Raw genomic sequence first — 27,288 nt, 5'->3', positions numbered from 1 at the left:
GTGACCTGCTCAGGGTCCCCCAGCTAGGAAGTGTCAGAGCTGATTTGAACTCAGGGCTTCGCGTCTCTGGCTCTGCGCTCTGCGCACTGCGGCGCCACCTGGCGGCGGGCGGGCAGAGACGCCGGTCAGAGGGCTCAGACAGACAGGAAGACCATCGGGGAGGGAGAAGAGCCCCGGGGAGGGGGAGGGGGAGGGGGAAGGAGTGGGGGGAGGGGGGGCGCGGACGGCCGCCGGTCCGGGCACGGGCGGGGGGGGGAGGGCGGCCGGGCGGGAGCTCGGGAGAGGGGCGGGAAGCGCGAGGCGGGAGCCGGGCCGGAGGCGGGAGCGGCCGAGGCGGGAGCGGGGCCCGCAGGCACCTAGGACGGGGCTGAGCCTCCCTGGGAGGAGGAGGAGCTCCGCGGCGCGGGCAGGGAAGGGGAAGGAAGCGGAGGGGAGGAGGGGGTGTGGGGTGTGGGGGGACCCTCCCAGCCAGGGCAGGAAGCGGGGAGGGGCAGGAGGGCCGGGGCCTCCGGAAAGCCGGCCCAGCTCCGCTTCCTGCCCCGCCGGAGCCAGGAAACCCGAGCCGGGACCCGGGGCCCGAGATCCCCCTTCCCCCGTGGCCCCGAGACCTTCGGGGCTCTCCCCGGCCCGACCCCAGGTACTTCTCCCGCCTTCTTCCTTCCCCCCGCTCCCGTCGGGCCCTATTCGCTCCGTGCCCCGGCTCCCTCCGCTCGCGAAGCCGCTCACCTGGGAAAGGGGAGGGCCGGAGAAGGGAGGAGGGAGGCCAGGTGGGGAGGGTGAAGGGATGACCGGGCAGGAGGGGGGGGGAAGGGACAGAGAACTAGGGAGGAGGAGGGGGAGGAGGGATGGCTAAGGGAAACTAGGAGGGAAGGAATGATGGGAGAACTAAGCAGGAGGAGGAAGAGGTGCCTGAAGTGAGGGAGGAGAGGAAGGGAAGGAGGAGGAGCAGACCGGGAGAGGAGGAGGGATGGCTAAGGGAAGCGGGGAGAGGAAGGGATGAAGAGAGAATCAGGTGGGAGGAGGGAAAAGCGTCCGTGAGGAGAGGGATCACCAGGCACGGGGGGAGCAGGGGTGGCTAAGGGAAGGCCAGGGGGGAGGGGGTAAAGGGAGGACCGCACTGGAGGAGGAAGAGGAAGGATGGCCGAGGAGAGGAAGGGATGAAGGAGGGGCAGCGGGGAGGGGGAGAAGGACCACTAGGGAGTGGCTAAGGGGAGGATCACCAGGCGGGGGAGATGAGGGGAGAACCAGAGAGAAGCAGGATGGGGGGCGAGCTAATGGGAGGCCAATAGAAAGGGATGAAGGACCAGACCAGAGGAGGAGGAGGAGACGCAGGGGAGAATCCCCGGACAAGGCAGCAGGAAGAAGGGGCGCGGGCGCTAAGGGAGGGCAGGCAGGAGGAAGAGGAGAAGGAAAAGCGGGAGAGGCTGCGGTGAGGGAGGACAGGGAGCGACGAGGGGAGAGGCGCCCGACTGGAGGAGGGGCCTAACTAAAGGGAGGACCCCCAAGCAGGGCGAGCATCAGGGGGACGGGCCGGAGGGGGAGGGGAGAGCTCCCGGGGGGAGGCCAGACTGGCGGGCCGAGGGCACGGTCAGGCCCTGAAGGACAAGGGGCCGGGCGGGCCAGGTGAGGCGCGGAGGACCGGAGGTGCCTGCTCGGGAGGGGCTCCCCGGCCCGGAGCTGGCGGGGATGCAGCCCCGGGGGCAGGGCAGGGCAGGACCACGCGAGCTCCTGGCGCTGGGGGAGGGGCTTCCGCTAATGCGAGCGGAGCAGTCGAGAGCGCGGAAGCGGCGGGTCCTCCGGCTGGCTCGAGAGGCCTCGTGCGTGCCCCGAGCAGTCGCGTGGCGCCGGGCTAGAGCGGCCCCAGGTGGCGGCGCGGGGAGCAGTGGAGTCGGGGTGGCGGCGCCGGCCGCGGGCGGGCTAGAGAGGGCTAGGCCGGGCCTCCGGGAGCAGTGGAGCTGCGGGGGAAAGGCTCCGGGGGGCGGCTAGAGCGGCTCCACCGAGGGAGCGGGAGGGGAGGGGCGGAGAGGGGGCGGGGGCGCCGGGAGCGGGACGGACGGGACGCAGCTACGGAGCAGGTGAGGGTCCCCCCAGCCCCGCCCTTTAGGGACCGGGATCCCCCTCCACCGCCGCCCCGATTCAGCCACTGCCCCGCACGGGCCCGGACCCCTCGGGAGCCCCTAACCCCGGAGGCGCTGCGGACCCTGCAGCCCCCGCCCCGCCCCCTCCCCCTCCCCCTCCCCCTCCGTGCCGGCAGATCCCCGGGTCCTGAAGACGTGTCACATCCTGTCCAGGGGGCAGACCTTGGGGATTCCTTTCTCCCCCGTGAGGCCTGCGGAGCCCGGGACCTTGTAGACACCCCGGGACCCGCAGACCCGCCCACCCCGCACAGTCACAAACCCTGTGAATCTGAGCTCACTGATCATCGCCCCCGCCCCCACCCCTCGCCCTGTGGCCCCCTCCCTGTGTGGAAGCCATCCTTGCCCCAGAGACAACCCCCTCTGAACTCTGACCTCTCCTGACCCTGGAGGTCCCGCTCCCAGATGCCCCCCCAACATCGCGATACCTCACCCTGGGAACTTGTACAGGAACCCAGCAATACAGACGCCCCCAATCCCACACACCCCCACTCGCCCTGCGGCGGCCCTGGGCCTAGAGACCCTCGCCCGCCCCGCCCCCTGCTGTGGATGCCCCACCCCCCTCCTTGTAGACCCCCGTCCTACAGAACCCAGGCAGCCTCCGGCCTCCCCTTCCCCCAGCGGCCGGCCTCCGCCCCGCGGGCTGCAGACTTCGGGGAGCCCCTCTCCGGCCCGACCCGATAGTGCCCCGCCGGCCCCTCAGCCTGTGCTGGCAGCCTGGGCCCGGCAGGAGCCCAATGGTCAGCGAGAGCCGGCCAGGCGCGGGGCTCCCGCAGCTGTGGGGGTGGGCACTTGTCCCCCCCCTCCACGTGAGAGGGGTCGTAGCAAAGGGCAGCGCTGGTGATGGGCACGGGTTAGTCACGGGCTGTTACTCTTACTGCTGCCGGGGCTCCTACCGGGTACTGCTCTATAACTGCTGCTACTGCCTCTAGTACCGCTACTACTGCCGTTCCTACTGCTGCTCCAACAACTAGTACTGCTGTCTTAATGCCACTACTATAGTATAACTACCACTTTTTAACATGGTACTATAACTGCCGCTGGTGCCAGCTGCCACCACCACCACTGCTACTGCTAATTGCCATAAACTTATCACTTTATTGCTGCCACTGGTGCTGGCTACCACTGGTGCTGTAACTGCCACCACCACTGCTGCTGCTACTGGTGCCATGTGCCGCCACTACTGCTACTGGTGCCATGGCTATCACTGTTGCTGCCACTGGTTAACAACCAAAGCTGCCACTGGTGCTATGGCTACTGCCACTGCTACTGCAATGCTATGGCTATCGCTGTGCTGCCACTGGTTGCTGTCAGCTGCCACCACCACTTTCTTGCACTACTGGTGCACGCTACCACCACTGCTGCTACTGATTGCCTGTAACTATCTCACATTTGCTAGTTGGCTGTAACCACTGGTGCTATGGCTATACCGCCGCTACTTAACTACTGCTAATTTGCCATAACTGCCACCACTGCTGCTGGTGCCATGTGGCTATCCGCTGTTGCTGGCATGGACTGTAACTGCCACTGATTGCTATGTGCCACCACTGCTACTGCTAATGCCACTGTAATATCCTGTTGCTGCCGCTAGTTGCTGTGACTGCTGCTGGTGCTATGGCTGCCGCTATGCTGCTGATTTGTATGGCTGTCGCTTCAATTATGAGCTGCCACTGGTGCTATGGCTGCCACTGCTGCTGCTGGTGCTATGACTGTCATAATTTGCTTGTACTCGTTGCTGTATTTCTGCCACTGCTGCTACTGGTTGCTATGGCTGCCGCCACTGCTACAGTTGTATGAGCTGTCATGTTTAGCATGCATGGTTGCTGTGGCTGCCACCACCGCTGCTGCTGCTGCTGGTGCTATATTTGTCCTTTAACATATGGGTTGCTGGCTGCCACCACTGCACTGCTAGTTGCCATGTTGCCGCCACTGCCTGCTGGTGCTGTAATCATGGCCATGATTTCTTGTTTGCCACTGCTGCTCAGGAACATGGGTTGGCTGTTGCCGTACTTGGTGCTATGACTGCCACTGGTGCTATGACTGCCACTGCTGCTGCTGGTGCTATGGCTATACTCAGTGGCACTGGTTGCCATTGCCACTGGTGCTGTGACTGCCTGCACTTGAAATAAGCCTTGCACGTTCCACACAAGCTGCACTCACCGTCCCCACCTCCCAAAGCCTCCCTTCTGATCTTCATCACTTTCCCTCTTGGCGCAGACGTTTGAGGAGGAAGGGACCTGGCGGCTTTCTTGAGGGGTTCTGGGGGTCGGAGCGGGGGCGGGGAGCACAGGGAAGGCGGCCCCGAGGTGAGGGAGGGACTCGGTCCAGGTTAAGTTGAGGAGCAGAGGCTGGAATGTCAAGGGCCCAGAAGGGCCGAGGACCAGTTCGTCTGGAATGTGGAGAGCGTGAGGGGGCCGGGCTCCCCGAGAGCGGGACTTGCAGCCCAACGGTGGGGGGGCCGGATGCCGAGCACTGGGGAGCTACTGCAGGGCCCCGAGCAGGCCAGCGAGGCAAGCCCGGGAGGGTGGCCGGGGCCTTTTGGGCCGAGCTGTGGGTGACGCGGGATTGTCGCTCGCGAGGGGGACCGGGCTGGGTGTGGGGGGAGGGTTGAGCTGTGGGGGCAGAGGTCATGGAGGGAACGCCCGCCATGGACCGGGAGCGGGCAGGGACCAACAAGGGGTGGCCTGGGGGGTGGCTGGATCCCGGGAGGGGTGGTCCACACTGGCCAGAGCTCTGCAGGCGATGGAGCCAGCAAGACTCTCGCTAAGTCTCTTTTGTAATCTTAGACATGTGAAAGCCGGCGGGGAGAAGGGCCTGGGCTGCCCAGCTGGCACCTGGAAGGGTTCAGGGCCCTGCCTCAGGGCTCGTTTCTAACCGAACAAGCCATACCCTTTGTCCATGCTGCCCCCCCCCAAGGCGCCCCCATGGCCCTGCTGCCGTTCCCAAGACCCCCGTCTCTGCAATGTGTCCCTCTGGCTCCCCCTATGGCCCCCCCAACGTGGCTTTCTCCTCCAAGTGCCCCAGGCCCCACCGAGCCCCCTCCCCAGCTGGGAAGGGCTATAGATTCAGAGGCGTGAGGGACCTTCCCAGTGCTTTGGCCTGGGCCCCCCCCCCCCCCAGACAGGCCACAGAGTCCGGCGGCTTCCGGTACCCCCACGGCTGAGGGTCCCCCCAGATCTGCTCCTCTGGCCCCAAAGCCTGCCCCCCAACTCCCGGCCCGGCTCCTAGACCCGTCCTACTCCCACCCTGGTTCCCCAGGACCCCCCTTTGCTTTGGGCCTACGAGGCCCAGGCCGGGGCCCAAGAAAGGCTGCGGCAGGAAAGCCCGGGCGCAGGGGAGAAGGTCTTGGGGGTCTGGCGAGGGGGCGGAGGCCCGGCTAACGAGGAAGAGTTGGGGTCACGGTGGGAGAGAAGGCCCAGCTGGGGGAGGTTGGGTGGAACCGGGGCAGGCCCCGGGCGGTGCCAGCTGTTACAAAGAGCTGCTGGGTCAGCAGTCCAGGGCCCCTCCCCCTCTGTTCCCTGGGGATGGGGAGCCTGTCCCGCCCTCCGCCCCCCGGGCTCTGCCCCCTGACACATTGGCCCAGGGCCCACTTGTGTGTGATTAATGTTCCCATTAGACAGACTAATTAACACCAAGAGGAGGAGGCTTGGGAGTGTGCTGAGGCCGGCGGGCAGAGGGGTCCCGGCTGGATGGAGAGTCGAGCCGGGCAGGGGGCTCCTGAGACCCCACCCCTTCCCCAGAGCCAGCCACGGGGCCCTGGGGGGGGCGATGGGAGGGGGGCTGGGGCCCGGACGCCTGGGTTCCCTGTGGGGGGGGCTCGTGGCTTTGGGGGCCCACGTGACTTCCTGTTTCAGGAAGCGGGGCTGGTAGGTGAGGGCGACATCCGGCCCCCAGCCCCGCTCTGATCGGGGTCCCCTCACCCCCCAGACGCCCCCAGCTCCTCCCAGGGCCCCAGGTATCGGGGCTGCCCATCCCACCATCCCCTGGGGGCCCAGGCACCCGGTGCACCCTGCCCCCAGCTTGGCCGAGGCCCCGGGCCTCTGAAGGGCTCTTTGTGGGCTGGGACAGAGGCTCCATTGAGTGACGGGGGATGAGGGGAGGCTCTGTTTACTCACCTCCCCACCTGGGCCAGGAATGTGTGAGTAACCCAGGCGTCCGGGCCTCCCAGCCCGGGCCGGGGCCTCACTGTGGCCGCCTCCTTCCCACAGACTCAGCTCAGCATGGAGATGGAAGATGCAGCTCGAGGGGTGAGTTCTGGCTGCTGGGGGGAAGCCTGGGAGGGGGCTTGGGAGGGTGAGAGGTCAGAGAGTGGGGGGCCGGGGCCTGGGAAGGTGAAGGGTCAGAGTGCGGGGGGGCTGGGGCCTGGGCACTTGGGGGGTGGAAAGGGGGGCAGGGGCCAGGGCCCTTCTGGATGGTACAACTGATGCCCCCCGCCCTGCTTCCCTGCCGGCTCATTCCAGGCCCCTGGCCCGACCCGGCCGGCCCCCGTCAGCATTATCGGTGCCGAGGACGAGGACTTTGAGAATGAGCTGGAGACGGTGAGGCCCCCCCCCCCATCACAGCCCAGGGCCTGTCCCTTCCCCCTCTGCCCCATGTGTCCCAGGGTCCCCTCACTGACCGTCAGGGCTGGGGGGCTTGGGGCCGGCCCGGGAGGGGAAGCGGGGGCGAGGAGCCCCCCCCGGCCTGGGTGCGGCGGCCGCAGGAGCTCTGGGCAGGAGCTGGGAGGCAAGCGAGCCCCACGTTCCCTTGGCAGTTGGGAAGTCCCGGAGGGGCAGGGATGGGCTTGGGCCCCCCAGGTCCGGCTGACGGCCCCCTCCCATTCCTGCCGCCCCCAGCACCCGGAGGAGCGGAGCAGTGAGTTCCAGAGCCTGGAGCAGGTGAAGCGCCGTCCGGCCCACCTCATGGCCCTGCTTCACCACGTGGCTCTGCAGTTTGAGCCGGGACCCCTGGTGAGACCCGGGGGGGCTTAGATGGGGCACAGAGCCTGGGGGGGGTCTAGAGCTGCCCCGGGCCAGGAGGATCCTGGAGTCGCCCCCTGCTGGGGAGACCCAAGCCTGCAGCCGCCGGGGATGGGGGTGTCTGGGCCTGTGACGTCGAGAACCTGGGCCTCAGTCCAGCACCGAGCAGGGAGCCTCAGCCTGGAGCCCCGGAACCCAGGGAGCTGGTCCCCGTCTCCCTCCCCCCTCCCCCCTCCCCCGGGCTCTCCGCAGTTTTGTGTCCACATAAACTGTGGGGTCCCCAAGGCCAGAATTGGGAGAGCTGAGGGGAGGGACCCCCTGGGGGGGGGGGAGCCCTGCAGGTAGAAATCCTGTGGGGGGGCTGGGGGCAGGAGATGATGGGACCTCTGCTCCCTCCCCTGCCCCCCAGCTGTGCTGTCTCCATGCTGACATGCTGGCCACACTGGGCCCCAAGGAGGCCAAGAAGGGCTTTCTGGATTTCTACCACAACTTCCTGGAGAAGACGGCGGTAAGGAAGCCCCCCCTTCCCCCTTGCTAATCCCGGCTCCCCTCCCCCCACCAGTGAGGAAGCCCCCCCCCCCAATTCCAGCTCCCCTTCCCCACTTCCTCCTGCCCCCTCCTGCCCTTCACGAGGCTTCTCCTTTGGCAGGTCCTGCGCGTGCCTGTGCCCCCGTCAGTGTCCTTCCAGGCTTGGTAAGATTGGGGCAGAGCCCAGACAGAACTTCAACTGGGCCAGGGCTAGGATAGAGGCCCCACCCCATGTTATACATCCTTAATCCCCTGAACACATACCCTTGATTCTCGAGGAAACATAACCCTTCCCTGCAGAAAGTAGTCCGGGCCCAGCAAAGCGCCGTCTCCCGGCAGCTGGAGGACTTCCGGTCCAAGCGGCTCATGGGGATGACCCCCGGGGAGCCGGATCTGTCCCAGCTGGAGGCTTGGGCGGTCCGTGATCGCGTCAGCTTCGAGGGCCGGGAGCGCCTCGTGGCGGAGAGGCTGCTGAACCAACTGGAGGACATGCAGTGAGTGACCCTGAGCCTCAGCCCCCTTCCCCTCCTCCCTCCTCCTTTTCTCCCCTCCCTCCTCCCTTCCCTCCTCCCTCTTCCCTTCCCTCCTCCCTCCTCCTTTTCTCTCCTCCCTCCTCCCCTCCCTCTCCCTGTGGGGGTTGCATGGGGTGGAAGGGCCAGGCAGGACTGACCGGCCTTTCCCAACCCTCTCCCCACAGCCCGACCATCTCCACGGATGAGGAAAAGAGGTGATGCTGGAGGCCAGGGGCCGGGCCCTTAAGGAGTGGTGGAGGGACTCGGGATTTCTGGGTCCCCAGGGCCTGTGGGGAGGGGCTCACTGTGTGCTCCCCACAGCGTGGCGATCGTGAGCGCCATCAGCGCCTACATGCGCTACCTTGGCGTCCGGACCAAGAGCAGCGACAAAAAGGCCCGCGGGAACTTCTTCCGGAAAAAGGTGCCTCCTTTCTCTCCCCCTCCCCCCCGGGCCGGTTTGGGGCTCGGAGGGCTGCTGACCACCCTGACGGCCCCTCCCCCACAGATGTCTGGGAACCGCCGGGCAGACGATCCCCCCAAGACCAAGAAGGGGCTCAGCATCATCCTGGACGCGGCTCGACGGAACTGGGGAGAGACGCAGGGTGAGCACAGGCCCCGGGCCCTGCCTATGCCCCCCGATCCTCCCGCAGTCACCCCCAGTCCTGCCTCTGCCCCCCCCAGATCCTTCCACAGTCACCCCGGGCCCTGGCCCCCGTTATATTGGGGTGGGAATGGCCTGCACCCCCCACCTCACGGCTCCTCTCATTCGTTGCAGCTCCTGACTGCCGACACCCTAAAGCTGAGAGCGATGGTAACAGCGCTGAGAGGGTCCCCCCCCCGCTGGGTGTCAGGGTCCCAGGGAGGGGCTGTGGGTTCCCAAGGGGGGGCTCAGGGGGCCCTGATGCCTGCCCCTCCCCCCCAGGAGAGAAGCCAGGGCTTCCTGAGCGGAAGGTCAGCCATGTGACCCCCCCACGGGGGGTCGTCGGGCCCCCTGGGCCGGAAGCTCCTGGTGTTACTGTGCATCCCCCTCCAGGGGAGAGCCCAGACAAGGAGCCAGGTGAGAAAAGGGCCTGGGGGGGGGAAGAGGGGCAGAGTTGGGGGTTCCCTGGAGTGGGGGAGGGGCCGTCTTCCATTGTAAGTCTGGGGTCCTGGCAGGCTCCAGGTCTCGGGTTCTTGGCACCCCGGCCCCCTCAGGGCCCTGCCCTGCCCCGGGGTAAGACTTCCCTGCCTGGGGGGGTCTCTGAACCCCAGCCCGCTCCAGACTAGGAGGGGGAGGGACCCCTGCTCGGGCTTCAGGCTCGCCCTTTGCCCCTGGGCCTGAGCTGGGGCTCCCTCTCTCTGAGCGAGGTCCTCAGGGGCCCCCCCAGACCTCCTCTGCCCAGGCCAGGCTGCAGCCTCTGGGAGCCTCAGGCTCCTCCGTGCTCGGCCCAGCTCCTTCCTGGGCTTGGGCTGCCCGTGGTCCGTCGGGGCTCTTGAGGCCGTGAGCCCTCGTCTTCTCTCTCCCCAGGTACTGACCCACCCTCAGAAGTGGGGGACCCACCCCCCCAAGGCCCGTCCAGCTCAGAGCCCCCCGTCCTCCCGGAGAGCAGCACGGAGGACGGGGCCGACACGGAGAGGTAGGGAGGGGGCCGGGCCCAGTGGGGAGGGGGTGTCCGCCTGGGGCTGGGGGAGCCGCTCTGCCCGCCCGCCCGCCTGCTCCGCGCCTGCCTGCTGCCTATCCCCCTCAAGTCCCGTCGCTCCGTGGTGGACAAGGCCAGGATTGTGCCCCCTCATCCACTCCTGATCTCAGGAGGGTCGAGGCCCCGGGGCCTTCAGTTACGGCTGCTGTCGCACGAGGGTCTGGGGGCCCCGGCCCTAACTCCCGAGCCCCTCAGTGCCCTCAGCGGAGGCCAGAGCGGCCCAGGGCTCAGAGCCGCAGGGAGGGGGCTGGGGGGGCAGATGGGGGCAGAATCCCCCTGAACCCCAACCCCACCACAGCCAGGCAGCGGGCCCCGCCTCGCAGGACTGGGCAGCGCTGCCCTCCCGGCCCTTCCAGCCTTCCCGGATGTGCTCGGGCTGTGTGACCTTGGGCCCGACTCTTCCCCTCCTCACTGGGCCTCAGCTGTGCCCTGTGCCAGCAGAGAGGATCGGACCAGATGACCTCTAAGCACTCCCCCTTTCCTCTTTCTCTTTCCTCCTTCCTTTCTTCCCTCTTTTTCTCCCTCCTCCCTCCTCTTCTCTCTCTCTTCTTTTCTCTGTTCCCTCATCTTCTCTCTTCTTTCCTCTGTTCCCTCCTCTTCTCCCTCCTCCCTCCTCTTTTCCCTCCTCCCTCTTCTCCCTCCTCCTTTCTCTTCTCCCTCCTCTCTTCTCTTCTCCCTCCTCATTTCTCTGTTCCCTCCTCCCTCTTCTCCCTCCTCTCTCTTTTCTCTGTTCCCTCCTCTTCTCCCTCCTCCCTCTTTTTCTCCCTCCTCCCTCTTCTCCCTCCTCCTTTCTCTTCTCCCTCCTCTTCTCCCTCTTCCCTCTTCTCCCTCCTCCTTTCTCTTCTCCCTCCTCTCTTCTCCCTCCTCATTTCTCTGTTCCCTCCTCCCTCTTCTCCCTCCTCCTTTCTCTTCTCCCTCCTCTCTTCTCTTCTCCCTCCTCATTTCTCTGTTCCCTCTTCCCTCTTCTCCCTCCTCCCTCTTTTCTCTGTTCCCTCCTCCCTTCTCCCTCCTCCCTCCTCTTCTCCCTCCTCTTTCTTCTCCCTCCTCCTTTCTCTTCTACCTCCTCTCTTCTCTTCTCCTTCTCTTTTCTCTGTTCCCTCTTCTCCCTCTTCCCTTCTCTTTTCCCTCCTCTTTTTTCTGTTCCCTCTTCTCCCTCCTCCCTCCTCTTCTCCTTCCTTCCTCCTCTTCTCCCTCCTCCCTTCTCTTCTCCCCCCTCCTTTTTTTCTTCCTCTTTTCTCTGTTCCTTCCTCTTCTCCCTCTTTTCTGTTCCCTCTTCTCCCTCCTCCCTTCTCTTCTCCCCCTTCCTTTTTTCTTCCTCTTTTCTCTGTTCCTTCCTCTTCTCCCTCTTTTCTGTTCCCTCTTCTCCCTCCTCTCTTCTCCCTCCTCTTTTCTGTTCCCTCTTCTCCCTCCTCCCTCCTCTTCTCCCTCCTCCCTTCTCTTCTCCCCCCTCCTTTTTTTCTTCCTCTTTTCTCTGTTCCTTCCTCTTCTCCCTCTTTTCTGTTCCCTCTTCTCCCTCCTCTCTTCTCCCTCCTCTTTTCTGTTCCCTCTTCTCCCTCCTCCCTCCTCCCTCCTCTTCTCCCTCCTCCTTCTCTTCTCCCCCTCCTTTTTTTCTCCTTTTCTCTGTTCCTTCCTCTTCTCCCTCTTTTCTGTTCCCTCTTCTCCCTCCTCTCTTCTCCCTCCTCTTTTCTGTTCCCTCTTCTCCCTCCTCCCTCCTCCCTCCTCTTCTCCCTCTTCCCTTCTCTTCTCCCCCCTTCTTTTTTTCTTCCTCTTTTCTCTGTTCCTTCCTCTTCTCCCTCTTTTCTGTTCCCTCTTCTCCCCTCTCTTCTCCCTCTTCTTCTCCTCCTTCTTCCTCTTCTCCTCCTCCCTTCTCTTCTCCCCCTTTTTCTTCCTCTTTTCTCTGTTTCCTTCCTCTTCTCCCTCTTTTCTGGTTCCCTCTTCTCCCTCCTCTCTTCTCCCTCCTCTTTTCTGTTCCCTCTTCTCCCTCCTCCCTCCTCTTCTCCCTCCTCCTTCTCTTCTCCCCCCCTTTTTCTTCCTCTTTTCTCTGTTCCTTCCTCTTCTCCCTCTTTTCTGTTCCCTCTTCTCCCTCCTCTCTTCTCCCTCCTCTTTTCTGTTCCCTCTTCTCCCTCCTCCCTCCTCCTTCCTCTTCTCACTCCTCCCTTCTCTTCTCCCCCCTCCTTTTTTTCTTCCTCTTTTCTCTGTTCCTTCCTCTTCTCCCTCTTTTCTGTTCCCTCTTCTCCCACTTCTTCTCCCTCCTTCCTCCTCTTCTCCCTCCTCCCTTCTCTTCTCCCCCTTCCTTTTTTTCTTCCTCTTTTCTCTGTTCCTTCCTCTTCTCCCTCTTTTCTGTTCCCTCTTCTCCCTCCTCTCTTCTCCCTCTTCTTCTCCCTCCTTCCTCCTCTTCTCCCTCCTCCCTTCCCTTCTCCCCCCTCCTTTTTTTCTTCCTCTTTTCTCTGTTCCTTCCTCTTCTCCCTCCTCCCTTCTCTTCTCCCTCCACCTCTCTCTCCCCCTTTCACTGCACTCAGCTCCTGCCTCCCTGCAGTGTTACCCCCACCCTGCTACCTGCCACCCGAGCCCCCCCCCCCCCTTAGTTGAGGCGGGCACTCTCCGTCCTCGTGCTGCTGCTTTGGGAAACCTGGGGGGTGGGCCCGTCTGGGGCACCTCTGACCCTAAACCTGCTCTCTCCCCAGAAAGTGGAAGAGGTGGGTGACTGGGCCCTGGGCTGGGGGAAGGGGTCTATCCCTCTCCCCATTTCCGGCCTCCTTCCCCTCCCCAGCGCCCCCACCTTCCCTACCTTTGCAGGTCAGCCCCAGACAGCTAAGTATCTGGCGCCCCCTCTCAGGCTCTCTGAAGCCTGCCCCCTGCCCCGCTCCCCTTTCCCCTCCTAGGGCAGGGTGGGCACCCTAGAACCGTTGTGGTCAGAACCCGGCTCCTCTTCTCCTCCCGGGCCCCCCAGTCTCCCCCAGCTGAGGAGCATGGCCTGAGTGCTGACTCTGTCTTTTCTCCATTGCATGTTCTCTCCCCTCTTCTCCGGCCCCCTTGTCACTCTCCCCTGCCTCTTCTCTCTCCTGGCTTCTTCCCCTTGCCTCATGTCCATTCCCATTCTTCCATCTCTGTCCTGATTGGTCCTGGTCTCCATCTCCCTCGGTCTCTGTCCTGGTCTCTGTCCTGCTCTGTCCTGGTCTCTGTCTCCCTCTGTTTCTGTCCTGGTCTCCGTCCTGCTCTGTCCTGGTCTCCGTCCTGCTCTGTCCTGGTCTCTGTCCTGCTCTGTCCTGGTCTCCGTCCTGCTCTGTCCTGGTCTCCGTCCTGCTCTGTCCTGGTCTCTGTCTCCCTCGGTCTCTGTCTCCCTCCGTTTCTGTCCTGGTCTCTGTCCTGCTCTGTCCTGGTCTCCGTCCTGCTCTGTCCTGGTCTCTGTCCTGCTCTGTCCTGGTCTCCGTCCTGCTCTGTCCTGGTCTCCGTCCTGCTCTGTCCTGGTCTCCGTCCTGCTCTGTCCTGGTCTCTGTCTCCCTCGGTCTCTGTCTCCCTCCGTTTCTGTTCTGGTCTCTGTCCTGCTCTGTCCTGGTCTCCGTCTCCCTCGGTCTCTGTCCTGCTCTGTCCTGGTCTCTGTCCTGCTCTGTCCTGGTCTCCGTCCTGCTCTGTCCTGGTCTCTGATCCTGCTCTGTCTAGTCTCCGTCCTACTCTGTCTAGGTCTCCGTCCTGCTCTGTCCTGGTCTCTGTTCTGCTCTGTCCTGGTCTCTGTCTCCCTCGGTCTCTGTCTCCCTCCGTTTCTGTTCTGGTCTCTGTCCTGCTCTGTCCTGGTCTCCGTCTCCCTCGGTCTCTGTCCTGCTCTGTCCTCGTCTCTGTCCTGCTCTGTCCTGGTCTCCGTCCTGCTCTGTCCTGGTCTCCGTCCTGCTCTGTCCTGGTCTCTGTCCTGCTCTGTCCTGGTCTCTGTCCTGCTCTGTCCTGGTCTCCGTCCTGCTCTGTCCTGGTCTCCGTCCTGCTCTGTCCTGGTCTCTGTTCTGCTCTGTCCTGGTCTCTGTCTCCCTCGGTCTCTGTCTCCCTCCGTTTCTGTCCTGCTCTCCGTCTCCCTCGGTCTCTGTCCTGCTCTGTCCTCGTCTCTGTCCTGCTCTGTCCTGGTCTCCATCCTGCTCTGTCCTGCTCTGTCCTGGTCTCTGTCTCCCTCGGTCTCTGTCCTGGTCTCCGTCTCCCTCGGTCTCTGTCCTGGTCTCCGTCTCCCTCGGTCTCTGTCCTGGTCTCCGTCTCCCTCGGTCTCTGTCCTGGTCTCTGTCTCCCTCGGTCTCTGTCCTGCTCTGTCCTCGTCTCTGTCCTGCTCTGTCCTGGTCTCCGTCCTGCTCTGTCCTGGTCTCTGTCCTGGTCTCTGTCCTGCTCTGTCCTGGTCTCCATCTCCCTCGGTCTCTGTCCTGGTCTCTGTCTTGGTCTCTGTCTCCCTCGGTCTCTGTCCTGCTCTGTCCTGGTCTCCGTCTCCCTTGGTCTCCGTTTCCCTTGGTTTCTGTCCTGGTCTCCGTCTCCCTCGGTCTCTGTCCTGGTCTCTGTCTTGGTCTCTGTCTCCCTTGGTCTCTGTCCTGGTCTCTGTCCTGGTCTCCGTCTCCCTCGGTCTCTGTCCTGGTCTCCGTCTCCCTCGGTCTCTGTCCTGGTCTCCGTCTCCCTTGGTCTCTGTCCTGGTTTCTGTCCTGGTCTCTCGGTCTCCCCCCCTGCCCCCCACTGTGATATCTCACTCCCCCGGGGCCCAGACTGTCTGGGAGACTGGGGCGTTCCGAGAGCCTTCGGGTGACTGACCGGCGCCGGCCTTCCCGGGGCAGCCTCGGGGGCAAGGGCCGAGCAGGGGGCCGCTCCCGAAGCGACGTGGACACAGACCCTGGCTCTGCCGCGGCGGCCCTTGGCTCCGCCCGACGTGCTACGTATGTCACCCTTTTCTCCCCCTCCCCCGGACAAGCAGGAGAACAGAGCGGGCCCTGGTCACAGAGCTCGAGGGGGTGGGTGATCTTGCTGGGGCGGGGCGGGGGGGGACAGGCCTTGAAGTGAGGGGTAGTTGTGTTGACTGCCAGCTAAAGGGTTCGCAGGGGACTGACCAGCAGCCTCCCTCACAGCCCCGAGCCAGGTGATGAGGGGGAGCCGGGGCGTGCTGGGCCCGAGCTCGAGCCCGAGGAGCCGCCGGGCTGGCGGGAGCTGGTCCCCCCTGACACCTTGAATGGGATGCACAAGAACCAAGTGAAGAGGCAAGAAGTGATCAGCGGTGAGTGCCCTTCTGCCCCTCTCTCGGGACCCCCAAGGGTGTCGATGGTTTTCACAGGTTTTTCCTCTTGGAAACAACCATTTCCAGACACAATTAGCTGTCTACCTTGGAGCCCCCAGTCCCCATGGCCCTGGGTGTCCTTTCCTCTGTCTTTTAGGATTTTTGCCCCGAATCCTCCATCTTCAGACTGTCCTGTCTGCATCCCTGCATCCCTCTGGAAACTTTCCATTCCCTACTTATTGTCCACAAGCCCGTCTGCATCCCTACCTCCCTCCGGAAACCTTCCGCCCCCCAGCTGCCTCCTCCCTCCCGGCCCCCTGACTTCCCCCATGAGCCGCCCTCCAGCAGCGGCCCCTCCGCGGTCTGCGCCGCCCGACGTACGGGTGCTTTCTCCCCCTGCGGCCTTTGAGGAGCCACTCTCTCCTCTCAGACTTTGCCTTTTTGGGGCTCCCTTCCCACCCCTCTGCCGGATCTTCCCCGTCACGGCCCCAGCTGCGCCTCCAGCTGGGCCTTCCCTGCTCCTACATTTGAGCAGCTCATGGGCCCCGTGGCTCCATCTTTGCCCGTGGTTCCCAGGGCGAGAGATCGGCCCCAGTCCCTCTCCTGAGCTTAGTCCCCTGCCGCCCCCGGCTGCCCCAGTGACCGTCCCGTGGCCCCACGTTTGGCGTGTCCAGGTGGGAGTCCTCTAGCTCTCCGGGCTCTCGGCCTCCGAGTTGTCCTCCCTTCCTCCCTCCTCCACGATTCAGCCTCCCCCGGCCTGGCGCAGCAGCCTCCGACTATGTCCCTCCGCCCTCCCCCACACGGTGGTTTTCCCACGTCGGGCCTAACCGGGTCCCTGCCCTACAAGGGGGGTGCAGTGGGTTCGGTCCTCGGAACCTGCGCCCGGGAAGCTCGCTTTATTTCCACTTTTCTCATCTGTAAAATGGAAACAGTAATGACAGCGCCGCCTTCGGGGGCCGCGAGGAGATAAAAGGGAGCCGGGCTTGGGAAGCCGCGCCATGGCAACGCCAGAGCCTTGCCCGGCCGCGCCAGCACAGCCCCCCCATGTGCCAGTGTGAGGCGTGCCCACGACGGCGCAGATTTATGTTCTCGTGTGGTTTGAATTTCCTGGCGGGTCGTAAGGCTCTTGAGGGCAGGAACTGTCCATTTTTATTTTTTTCGGCACCTCCCCCAAGGCCTAGGAAGGACTCAGGGATGGCTTGACTGACCATTGGTGACTGTATCGCCAGCGGCCCCTAGGTGGCGCAGTAGGCACAGCACCGCTCCTGGGATGGGGAAGACTCCTCTTCCTGAATTCAAATATGACCTCAGTAACTGACTAGTTTTGTGACCCTAAGCAAGTCACGTGACCCCGTCTGTCTCACTTTCCTGATCTGGGAAATGAGCTGGAGAAAGAAATGGCCGATCATTCCAATAGCTTTGCCAGGAAAACCCAGATGGTAGCACGGAGAGCAGGACATGAACATCTGTACCAAAAAACACAGTCCTACTATGTGTCAGGCAGTGTGCTGAGCACTTTGGTAGCAGGGAAAGCAGGACATGAACATCTGTACCAAAAAACACGGTCCTACTGTGTGTCAGGCAGTGTGCTGAGTGTGCTGAGCACTTTGGTAGCAGGGAGAGCAGGACATGAACATCTGTACCAAAAAACACAGTCCTACTATGTGTCAGGCAGTGTGCTGAGCACTTTGGTAGCAGGGAGAGCAGGACATGAACATCTGTACCAAAAAACACGGTCCTACTGTGTGTCAGGCAGTGTGCTGAGCACTTTGGTAGCATGGAGAGCAGGACATGATTGAATTAACTGTACAAAAAACACTGTCCTACTATGTGTCAGGCATTCTGGTAAGGACTTTGGTAACACAGAGAGCAGGACATGTTGAACATCTGTACCAAAAAACAGTCCTACTGTGTGTGGGGCACTGTGCTAAGCACTTTAAAACTATTTGAGTATTGTGATTATTAATACTACAATAAATGCAAGGCCAAGGAAACCCCCCAAGGGGTCATGAAGAGCTGCGCCCAGCCGACCTTTTGGCCCTGGTGACCAGCGGCGCCCCTTGCCCACTGCCCCCTGCCCCCGCCTATTCCCTGTGACGTGTGGCGCGGGAAGGCTTCCCGTGCTCTCCACACGCAGGCAGGACGGGGCTGGGGCCCTGACTGCCCTCTGCCCTGCAGAGTTGCTGGTGACCGAGGCGGCCCACGTACGGATGCTCCGGGTCCTCCACGACTTCTTCTACCAGCCCATGGCTGACGGGGGCTTCTTTGCGATGGACGAGCTGCAGAACATCTTCCCCAGCCTGGACGAGCTGATCGATGTGCACTGTGAGCGGGCTTTGCCCCTGGGGGCCTCCCCCCTTCCCTCCTCCCTTCCCGCCCCTCCTGCTGCGTTTCCTTTACACTCAGTGCCCACCCCGGGTCCCTGAGTGTCCCCCCCAGCCCATCCGCCCAGTTACCTGCCCAGCCCCTGGGGTTTCGGGGCCTTGTGACCACGCCTTCCCTGCGCCCCCCAGCTCTGTTCCTGGAGAGCCTGATGAAGCTGCGGCAGGAGAGCGGCTACGTCATCGAGGGGCCGGGGCGTGCTGCTGAGGAGTGAGTGCTCCAGCCCCCTTCCCTGGCCCCGGGCACCACCTGCTGAGCCCTGCCCCCCCCCCCCTTGCCCAGGGAGGTGTCCTGATTCCCAGCCCTGCCCCCCCCCCCCCGGGCCCTGCTCCAGTCCTGGTCCCCTCCCCAGGTGCTCCTAGTCCCCCATCTCTGGTGAGGGTCAGTGGGGCTTCAGGGCACCCCCAATTACCCCCCCGCAGTTCGACGGCCCCGAGGGCTCCTGGTTCCAGAAGATCTCCTCCCGGTTCTGCAGTCGGCAGTCGTTTGCTCTGGAACAGCTCAAGGCCAAACAGAGGAAGGAGCCCCGCTTTTGTGCTTTTGTGCAGGTGGGGCCGGGCCTGGGCCCCGGGGGGCAGGGCTGGAGGGGCCAGGGTTGGCGGCTGGGCCCCGTGGCGGCCATCAGGACTCGGGCTTGTGCCTTTCCCCAGGAAGCCGAGAGCCGGCCCCACTGCCGCAGGCTGCAGCTCAAGGACATGATCCCCACGGAGATGCAGCGGCTCACCAAGTACCCCCTGCTCCTGCAGAGCATCTGGCAGAACACGGGGGGGGGGGGAGGGAGGGAGCAGGGCTTCTCTCTGGCCGTTACTTTGTTCAGAAGGGGAAACTGAGGCTGGGAAGGGGCAGGGCCTTGAAGGAGTCCTGGGTGGAGTCAGATTCCAGGCCTTGACTTTGCTGCCCCCACGTGCTGCCTCCATCTCCCCTCCCCCCACAGAGGGGGGACCTCTGGGACATGGGGGGAAGGGGCGCCTGCTGACGGGCCCCTCCTGAGGCATCCCTGCCCCCGTTGCAGAGGAGCCCAAGGAGAAGGCCAAGGTGGAGCAGGCTGCTGAGTGCTGTAAGGAGATTCTGCATCATGTGAACCAGTCTGTGAGAGACATGGAGGACCTGCTGGTGAGGAGGGGAGGGGGCTGGGGGAGGGGGCTGGGGTGGGGGGAGGGGCGGAGGCCAGACACGCCCTCTGTCTGCAGCGGCTCAAGGACTACCAGCGGCGCCTGGACCTGTCCCATCTGAGGCAGAGTAATGACCCCATGCTGAGTGAGTTCAAGGTGGGTCTCCTCCTCATCCCTGCCCCCGCCTCTCCCTGAGAATCCCTGCCAGATCAGTGGGAGCAGCAGGGCCCCCCCTCCTGGGAGCCGCCCCTCCCCTCTGACCTCCGCCCCCTGCCCTGCCCCAGAACCTGGACATCACCAAGAAGAAGCTGGTGCACGAGGGACCCCTGACCTGGAGGGTGACCAAGGACAAGGCCGTGGGTGAGTTGGGGGAGGGGGTGGGGGGGCCCGGGGCGCCCGCCGGTCCTGACCGCCCACCCCCCCCCAGAGGTGCACGTGCTGCTGCTGGACGACCTCCTGCTGCTGCTGCAGCGCCAGGACGAGCGGCTGCTGCTCAAGTCCCACAGCCGGACGCTGACCCCGACGCCCGACGGCAAGACCATGCTGCGGCCCGTGCTGCGCCTGACCTCCGCCATGACCCGGGAGGTGGCCACGGGTGAGCAGGGGCGGGGCAGGGCGCTGAGGGAGTGGGGGGCCAGGATGGCCCCAGGGGCCCGGGGCTGACCTCCACCCCCTGACAGACCACAGGGCTTTCTACGTCATCTTCACCTGGGACCAGGAGGCCCACATCTATGAACTGGTGGCCCAGACGGTGTCGGAGAGAAAGCAGTGAGCAGTGGGCCGGGGGGCTGGGGGAGGGCCAGAGCCCGCCTCCCCTCCTCGGCCCCCCCAACGCCCCGTCTTGCTCTGTTCTAGCTGGTGCACCCTCATCACGGACACCGCGGGCTCCCTGAAGATCCCGGCCCCCGTCGGGCGGCCCAAGTCCCGGCCCAGCCCCATCAGGTGAGAGGCCCCCTCCCCGCCCGCCTGCCCCCTCCCCTCCCCTTCTGCCTCTGAATTCTTCCTCTCTCCCCTTGCTGGGCCTCCTTCCCCAGTGCCAGGGAGCCTCTGACCAGCAGCTCCGAGAACGGGAACAGCAGCCGGGAGCCCCCCCAGGGGGAAGGTAAGGGAGATCCGGGAGGGGGGGGTGTGGGCCGGGGCCAAAGGCAGCGCTCTGAGGCCCTTCCCTGTCCGCAGCCGGCCGTTGTGAGCGCATCCTGAGTGACCTGCTGCCCTTCTCCTGCCCGGGCCCCGAGGGCCAGCTCGCGGCCTCTGCCCTCCGGGAAGGTGAGCCGGGGCCCTGCTCCCCTTCCCCCCCAAACCACCTTTCCTCAGCGGTGCCCTCCCCCAGGGGCCCCAGGTCCTGCCCCCTTTCCCCCTGCTCCTGGGCCCCAGCTGCTGCCCCCCCCATCCTGAATGTCCTGTGCCCCCCCCCCATCCTGCTGCTCCTGACCCACCCTCTCTCTGCCTCAGTTCTTTCCCTTAAGCAAATCCTGCTCCCGCCAGAGGAGGAAAACGGGCCGGCCCCGGGCCCCGAGAGTGAGGGGGCGCCGGGGGCCGCCCAGGCCCAGGAGCTGCGAGAGAGGCTTCTCAACTTGGAAGACACCATCAAGAGGCTGGAGGTGAGTGACGGCTGGGCGGGGGGTGGGGTGGGAGGGTGAGAGGAAGGGCCCCCCTCACGGCGCTCCCTCCCCCATCCTCAGGAAGTCGAGGAAGAGTTCTGTCGCCTGCGACTCATCATATCCCAGCTCAATGGGGCCAGCCCGAGCCAGGCCAGCTGCTCCTGAGGGCCCGCAGGTGAGCCCCCGCGGGGGGAGACTGCCTCAGAAGGGGGGCGGGGGGCGCGGGGCATGGGAGAGCAGGAACAGGGCCCGTCCCTGCCTCCCTCCGCTCACTGAGGCTTCCTGCCCCCCCAGGCCCTCTCCAAGGGAGGACCCAGGAAGGGAAATGGGGCGATGTCGGGGAGCTCCCCCAGCCGGATCAGCCACTGCCTACGTCTGCAGAGAGGGGGCCGGGCCCGCGGAGTGCCCCGGGCCGCCCCCACCACTGTCCACTGCCCCGTGGAGACCTCAGGGCTCGATTCCAGCTCCCCTCGGCCCACCGGCCGTCAGTATTGTGCCCGGGCGGCTTCTCCAGTGCCTTACCTGTTATGCGCGTTTTATATTCTGAGGTTTATTTTTAATATATATATGTGTATATGGATGCACGCCCGTGTGATGGAGCGTCACTTTCCCCGGGACCCCTCACACTGCGAGCCGGGGGGCGGGGCACCCGCTCTGTCCTTGCGGCCCTCCATGTCTCCGCCCCGCCCTGCCTGAGCCCCCGACAGAAGGGGTCACCGAGTGGGGAGCAGGACGGCAGGGGCCTGCCGGGGCTCACTCTGCTGAAGAAGGCTCTCTCCACACCCCTCTTTCCTCCCTTGGGGGAGCTGAGGCCAGAGCCAGGCCCTCGATCTCCGCCCCGCGGCCCCTCCCTCTGTCTGCCCCCAGAACCCCCAGGTTTTTGGTCACTGCCCCGCCCCCTCAGGTTCTCCGGGCGGTGCCCCCCCCAGCACCATGTGACTTGTGAGTCCTAGTACCGAGATAGGTTTTTTCTCCCTTTTTATTTTTGTAATAAACTCTTCCCGTGGGGGGGGAGGGGGGGAACGGATTTATTGCTCTGAGCCCCCTGGCCCCGGGGCCGGGGGCGGGGTGGGCGGGAAGGAAGCTTCTCCTTCAGAACACAAGCACGTCACGCACTAGGTTGGGGAGGGGGCTCACAAACACGGGGGATGGGCGGGGGCGGGCACACTATATTGCACTTTGGAAGGGGGCACAGCTGGGAACTCCTGGGGCCTGGAGGGGGCGCAAGACTGTCAGAGGGGAGTTTGTGGACTGGAGAACCAGAAGGGGCCGTGGAGAAGGGACCCCCCCGCCCCCACCGCTGTACACCCGGAGACCGAGGCCCTCCCTGGGAGCCAGGTGTGCCCCTCCCTTCGGAGGAGGGCGGGGCCCCGGGCTCGGGAGGAGGCTGCGAGCTCCGGGTTGGTCCCTTTTTGTGGGGGGAGACTACGGGCCCTCCCCTTGGGGGGAGGGGGAGGGAGGGAGGGAAGAGACCGTGTTCTCTGACTTAGGCCTGGGTGGGGAGGAGACCCTGACCCCGGGAGGGGCAGGAGGGGCTCAGCGCCGGATGAGGAACTGACGGGAGGAGGGGCAGGTCCCAAGCCTGCGGCCCCTTCCTTCCCCCCCGGAGGCCGAGGAGGAGCGGCCCGTCTGGGCGAGACCCCCGCCCCTCTCCGATGGGGGGGAGGGCGGGGGGGGGGCAGCTCCCCGGGGCTCGGGAAGGGCGGGGCCGTTCCTGGGCCCCGGGAGGGGGAGTGAACTTTGAGGGAGACCCTGGGGGCGCCGTGTCCCCGTTAGTGGGGGAGGGGGAGGCAGGGCTCCCGATGCCGCCAATCCCCTGGGCCCTCAGCTCCCGGCCCCGCCCCGGCCTCCCTGGCTCTCGGGGGGCCCGGGAACGCCGTCGTCGCCCTCGCTGTCCGAGCTGCAGCCGCTGACGTCGGTCACCTCCAGCTCGGAGTCGCTTTCCTCCTTGGGCCCCAGAGAGGGGACCTCGGGGACCCCCGGCCCGGGCAGGGTCAGGCGGGCGCCCGCCGCCAGGCTCGTGCGCTGGGACCCCGTCCCGTCAGCTGCGGGGCCGGCCAGGAGGGGCGTTGTGGCGGGGCCCCCTGCCCCGGGCCCCGTGGGCAGCTGGCCCAAGGATCCCGCCAGGGGGTTGGGGTAGAAGTGCGGGGGGTACAGGGAGGCAGGCAGCTTAGGGAAGGGGCTCGCCAGGTAGGGGTTAAAGTTCCAGGGATATTCGGGGAAGGTGCGGCCGTAGGGGCTCAGGAGGGCCGGGGGCTTCGAGTAGCCGGCAGTACCTGGTGCGGAAGGAGAAGGGAGAGTGGCGGCTAGGCACCCCCCCCCCACCTCCCCCAGCCCTCGGAGCGTCCCAAAGCTCGGGGGCAGCGCCCGCCCTCCCTCCCCCCGGAGTCTCACCAGAGCCCAGGAAGGGGAACGGGCCGTCCAGGCGCAGCTTGTCCGTGTCGGGGGCGGAGAGGTGCTGGGCGAACAGGGGGGTCCTGCTGCCCGGGTCCAGGCGGGGCGTGGAGAACAGGGTCTGCAACGTCTGAGGGCGGCGCAGCGGCAGTGAGGACTCCGGCGCCCCCCCTCAGAGCCTCACCCCCGCCCCGGGAGCCCGAGCCCTCAGCACCCCAGGCGCGGGCAGCTTGTTCCCAGGTCCCCGATATCCTCCTGGGCCCCCCAACCAGGGACCCCAGCGTCCCGTTCTCGCCCTCACCCCCGAAGTCCGCCTCCCTTTGGCTCAGGAGTCCCCCGCGGGGGGAGCCGGGGGTGGGTCCTACTTCCCCGGGGGTTCCGTGTCCCGACGCCCCCCACCCTTGCGGGCGGCTCACCTCGGGGGTGAGGGGGGGGCCGTCCGGGCCCGCAGCCCCTCCAAAGGGCCCCGGGGCGAGCAGCAGAGGCGCCGCCGCCATGTCCAGCAGGGGGTAGTTGACCAGCACGACTTTGCTGAAGTTGAACTTGTAGGTGAACCTTTTGCCTTTGGTCTTGTGGAGGATGCGCTTGTTGTAGTAATACCTGCGAAGGGAAGCACGGGTCGCCGGCGCCCCCGACAAACGGGGGGAGGGGGGGCTTCCCCCGGACTCCCCCTCCCCCGCTCCCCACAGATGGAGGACCCGCCCCGACGCTCAGCCCGGGCTCGGGATCGCGGGGCCGCTGCCGGGCAAGAGCCCTGCGGGCGGGATAGATTGGGACCAAGCACTCGCCCCCTCCTCAGGGAGGGGACCTGGACACCTCCTCCCCAGGGACCCCCGTCTTCCCATTTCCATCCTCTCTGAGAACTTGCATCCTCTCAGGGACGCGGGAATCCTGGATCCTCCCCCTCCTATCCCCCGCCCCCCAAGTATTCTTGACAGCCCCTCAAGTCCGTCCTCTCAGGGACCCAGGTATCCTGGATCCTCCCCCAACCCCCTCCCCAGATACTTCCCCCCTTAGAGTCCCAAACCCCCTAAATCCCCCATGCCCTTTTGGGGACCTAGACATCTTAGACTGAAGGCCCCGCCTGGGAGGACTCGGGCACCCCGACGTCCCAGCCCCATGCCTCTGAGCCCCGAGTTCCCGACCTCCACAGCCCCCCGCTCACCGCAGGGCCCGGCTCAGCTTGTCGTAGTTCATCTGGGGCTTGCACTTGCGGACCCCCCACAGGCGCGCCACCTCGTCGGGGTCCTTGATGACGAACTCGCCGTAGTCGCCCTGCCAGGCGATGACCCCCTGGTACTCCTCCTTTTGTAGCAGCTCCAGGATGAAGTGCCAGAGCTGGATCTGCCGCGAGCCTGGGGAGGACTCGGGCTTGTAGGCCCAGTCCGGGAAGGCGAAGCCTGGGGGAGGAGGAGGGCAGGCTCAGAGCCCCGGTCCCCCACCATCCCCCACTCAGGGACCCCGTGTCCCGATCCCCAACTCCTTTCCACTTGGAGACTGAGGTGTCCTGACCCCCCCCCTCCTCTACTGGAGGACCCAGGTGTCCCAATCCCCATGAAGCCCCAGCCCTAAGCAGAGACAAAGGCACGGGAAAGCCCGGGCATCTCGGTGCCTTGGGTTGGGACGACTTTCTGGGTGTGGGCCTGGACTTCAGGGAAGGGACCCAAAGTCAAGCCCCCCTTGGGTCCCAGCAGCTCCCAGGAGGGCTTTTGCTGCCCCTGGCACAAGATGCCTGAGGTTTCTCAGGCCCTTGGGTTCCTGCCAGATCTCGGGGTCGGCCCTTGTCAGTCTGCCCAGAGTGGGGGCCTCCGGGTGAGAAAGGAAGGGGTGGCTGCAGAATGTGCGGGCAAACCTCTGCCCTCCCGGACCGTCTGCCCAAGGGCCTGGACCCAACAGACCCACAGACATCCAGCTGGGTATGAGGGTACAGACATATGTAGTGACCCTCTCACATTGGGGTGGCCTTCAGAGACCCCTCTGCCAGCTCAAGGACCCTCCTTCCTCCCTCTGCCAGCTCAAGGACCCTCCTTCCTCCCCAGACCCCGAGGCTACCACAGTGGGACAGATGCTCTCCTAAACAGGCCCAGTCCCTGTGACCAAGGCTCTCACCCCAGTGTCTCCAGCTTCTCCCCTTCCCAGTGATTTGGGCCGGAAAGGGGCATCTCGGGAAAATGCACTGGAAACCTTTCTTAATTGCCAGCTCAGAGACCCTGAGCTTCGCCCTGCCCCCACTTATTGATTTCCTTATCTCCCATCTCCTAATCTCCCCTCTCTCAGTCCCCCAGTGCCCCTCTAATCCCCCAATTCCCCATTCTCCAAGCAGGCTATTTCCCAGGCCTTCCTCCGCCCCTCCTCCCCTGCCTTGCACCCCCCCTTTCCTCCCACTTAGCTCACCCCATCTCTTCCCATCACCTGCCTCCCTGCTCCTAGATTACACCCCCACCCCCACCTCAAGCTTTGGGGGGTTTGGGTCAAGTTTTTCCTTCGAGTTTTTCATCCGAGAAACGCGGATGGTCTTTTTTTGCGAGAGGACGATGACGGGGAAAGGAGACTGAGGGGGAGGAAACAGAGACAGGAGCTGAACAGGGCAGGGCCAGAACCAGAGAGACTGGGAGAGCGAAATTGCTCGGCCGGGGAGGGCCGGGAGAGCACCGAACAGCCGCGGCGGGCACGGGAGCCGGGGCACCGGGGAGCCGGGGCGGGGCCGGGAGAGTTACCCGGAGTCCAGAGCGCCGGCACCGGCGGGGTGAAGAGCAGATCCGAGACGCAGTTACAATCCATGGCGAGAGCGCTGCAGAGGCCGGGAAGCCAGAGATGCAGAGCCAGAGACGGAGACAGAGACAGGTAGGGGTGAGGCAGGGGCTGTCAGTTGGCCCTCCCCCTGCCGGGCCCCCATGCCCAGACCCCCCCCCCCCGCCCCTTCCCCGTCCCTGCCTCCGGCTCCTGCGCCCTCCAACGCCTCCCCCCCCACCCCAGGAGGCTAGGCTGGCTCTGGGGTGAAACTCGCCCCTCACCCCCCCTTCCCTTCCCCCTCCTCCCCCAGTCTCTCCCCAAGCCAGCAGCCCTCATCCTCTGCCGCCCTGGCTAGCTCTGACTCGGGCTCTGCGGCTGGCTCTGGATGTGACTGTCTCTCCGTCTCTGCGTTCTGTCTCTTATCTCTGCACGGAGCTGTCTCTGAGGCCACGAAGCTCCTCTAGAATTTTGTGCCTGTTCCACTTCCCATGAGCCTCGCTGCTCGCTGTCTCATCCCCCCTCCCCGCCAACCCCAGACCCCCGACATCCAGCCCCAGCTTTGGGCGCCCCCGCGGCCAGGCCAGCACGCGCTGCCCCCTCCCCGTTACCTCCCCCCTAGTCCGCCCCACTTGCCCCGACCTCTCCCCCAGCCCCCTGTCTCCATCTCGGGATTTCCCCGCATCTCCACCTCCCCCCTCAGCCAGCTCTGCCCGCCTCGGCTTCCCTCTCTGGAGCTCTTCGTGTCTCTGCAACCCCCCTCACTCCCAGCCTGGTCGGACCTTTCCCCTTCTTCACCTTCCTCCACTCCCCAGCTCCCCGTCCCCCTCTTCCTCCGTCTTCTCTTCTCCCCAGCTCCCCCGTGCCATCCTCTGCACCTCCCGCATCCCTCCCTGCCCTTCCCGTCTTCCTGCATCTGTTCCCAGTCTTCCTTCCATCTCTCCTCTCCCTCCCTCTTATCTCCAGGTTTGTCGCCATCAGCTCCCCCTCGTCTCCCCTTTATCTCTTACCTCATCTCCCCATCTCCCCCAACTCTCTTCCTCATCTTTCCCTAATCTCTCACCTCCCCATCTATCCTCTTTCCCTCTCCTCCCCTAGCTCTCTTCCATCTCTCCCCATCTCTTTCCCTAATCACTCATCTCTCCTCTCCCCCATCTCTCCCAATCTCTCTCCTCTCTCCCAATCTCCTTATTTCTCCCACATCTCTCATCTCTATTTCTCCCTCATCTTTCTTCTTCCTCCTCTACCTCTCTATCTCTCATCTCTCAATCTCTCTGCATCTCTCATCTCATCTTTCTCCTCTCTCCCCATCTTTTCTTCTCTCCCGATATCTCCCACCTCTCTCATTTCTCCCAGTCTGTCTCATCTCTCCCTCATCTTCCCCATCTTTCACCTCTCCCCATCTCTCCCCTTCTTATCTCTCCCTCTTCTCCCCCATCTCTCCCCATCTCTCCTCATTTCTCCTAATCTCTCCCCATCTCTCTCATCTCTTCATCTCTCATCTCTCCTAATCTCATCTCTCCCCATCTTTCCCCCATCTCTCCCCCTTTCATTTATCCTGCTTCTCTTGTCTATTTCTCCCTCATCTTTCCTTCATCTCTCCCCATTTCTCATCTCATCTCTCTCCATCTCTCTCCTAATATTTCCCCATCCCTCCACTGTCTCTCCCCATCCCTCCCTGTCTCTCTCATCTCCCCCATTTCTTCCCACCTCCCCTATCTCTCATCTCTCCCCATCTTTTCCCCATCTCTCCTCCATCTCTCCCCCTTTCATGTCTCCCGCTCTCTTGTCCACTTCTCCCTCATCTTTCCTTCATCTCTCCCCATCTCTAGCTTTCCCCCATCTCTCTCCTTGTCCCCCCCCTCTAACCCCCCGGCTCCCCCTCCCTGGGCCAGCTCATTTCCGTGTTGGTTTTGATTTCTCTTCCCGACGCTTTCAACTCCCCGCCGCCTCCTCCGGACACGTTATAACGAGGAGCCGGGGGACCTCCCGCCCGCTCCCTTCCAAGCCCTCCCCCCGCTGCTGCCAAC

The 27,288-nt window shown here is 64.6% G+C and overlaps 2 protein-coding genes across 2 annotated transcripts; one reads left to right on the top strand and one right to left on the bottom strand.

Moving 5' to 3' along the window:
* Nucleotides 1–463: 463 nt before the first annotated feature.
* Nucleotides 464–20,718, top strand: ARHGEF1 (Rho guanine nucleotide exchange factor 1). Its single transcript, XM_031963256.1, is given in 29 exon segments — nt 464–637; nt 6,344–6,382; nt 6,596–6,673; nt 6,971–7,084; nt 7,503–7,601; nt 7,743–7,786; nt 7,900–8,115; nt 8,319–8,348; nt 8,455–8,554; nt 8,639–8,735; nt 8,909–8,944; nt 9,056–9,190; nt 9,641–9,749; nt 14,894–15,039; nt 17,218–17,364; nt 17,553–17,635; nt 17,844–17,969; nt 18,072–18,183; nt 18,431–18,534; nt 18,612–18,689; nt 18,818–18,893; nt 18,961–19,128; nt 19,214–19,301; nt 19,389–19,475; nt 19,568–19,635; nt 19,710–19,799; nt 19,986–20,134; nt 20,216–20,309; nt 20,429–20,718. Coding segments are annotated over 27 exon segments (2,691 nt in total). The 5' UTR covers nt 464–637; nt 6,344–6,355; the 3' UTR covers nt 20,300–20,309; nt 20,429–20,718.
* A 925-nt stretch (nt 20,719–21,643) lies between these two features.
* Nucleotides 21,644–25,309, bottom strand: ERFL (ETS repressor factor like). The gene is made up of 5 exons (XM_031963257.1): nt 25,246–25,309; nt 23,694–23,928; nt 22,945–23,128; nt 22,529–22,658; nt 21,644–22,410 (listed from the first exon to the last, which is right to left on the bottom strand). Exons 1-5 carry the CDS (start codon nt 25,307–25,309, stop codon nt 21,959–21,961), a joined length of 1,065 nt encoding a protein of 354 aa, XP_031819117.1. The 3' UTR covers nt 21,644–21,958.
* Between the last annotated feature and the right edge of the window lie 1,979 nt (nt 25,310–27,288).

The sequence above is a fragment of the Sarcophilus harrisii genome, chromosome 3, assembly GCF_902635505.1.
Source record: "Sarcophilus harrisii chromosome 3, mSarHar1.11, whole genome shotgun sequence".
In the NCBI taxonomy this organism is placed as follows: Eukaryota; Metazoa; Chordata; class Mammalia; order Dasyuromorphia; family Dasyuridae; genus Sarcophilus; species Sarcophilus harrisii.
Note: the sequence above shows the minus strand (reverse complement) of the source record. Positions and strands in the feature narration are given on the sequence as shown.

Bases quoted from the DNA above. Each gene is read 5' to 3' on its own strand.
- ERFL (XM_031963257.1), bottom strand. From the start codon at position 25,309: ATGGATTGTAACTGCGTCTCGGATCTGCTCTTCACCCCGCCGGTGCCG. The intron at 23,129-23,693 runs GTGAGCGGGGGG...TTCCCTTCGCAG, and splicing joins AAGCTGAGCCGGGCCCTGCG to GTATTACTACAACAAGCGCA. The intron at 22,411-22,528 runs GTGAGACTCCGG...CTTCCGCACCAG, and splicing joins GTTCCCCTTCCTGGGCTCTG to GTACTGCCGGCTACTCGAAG.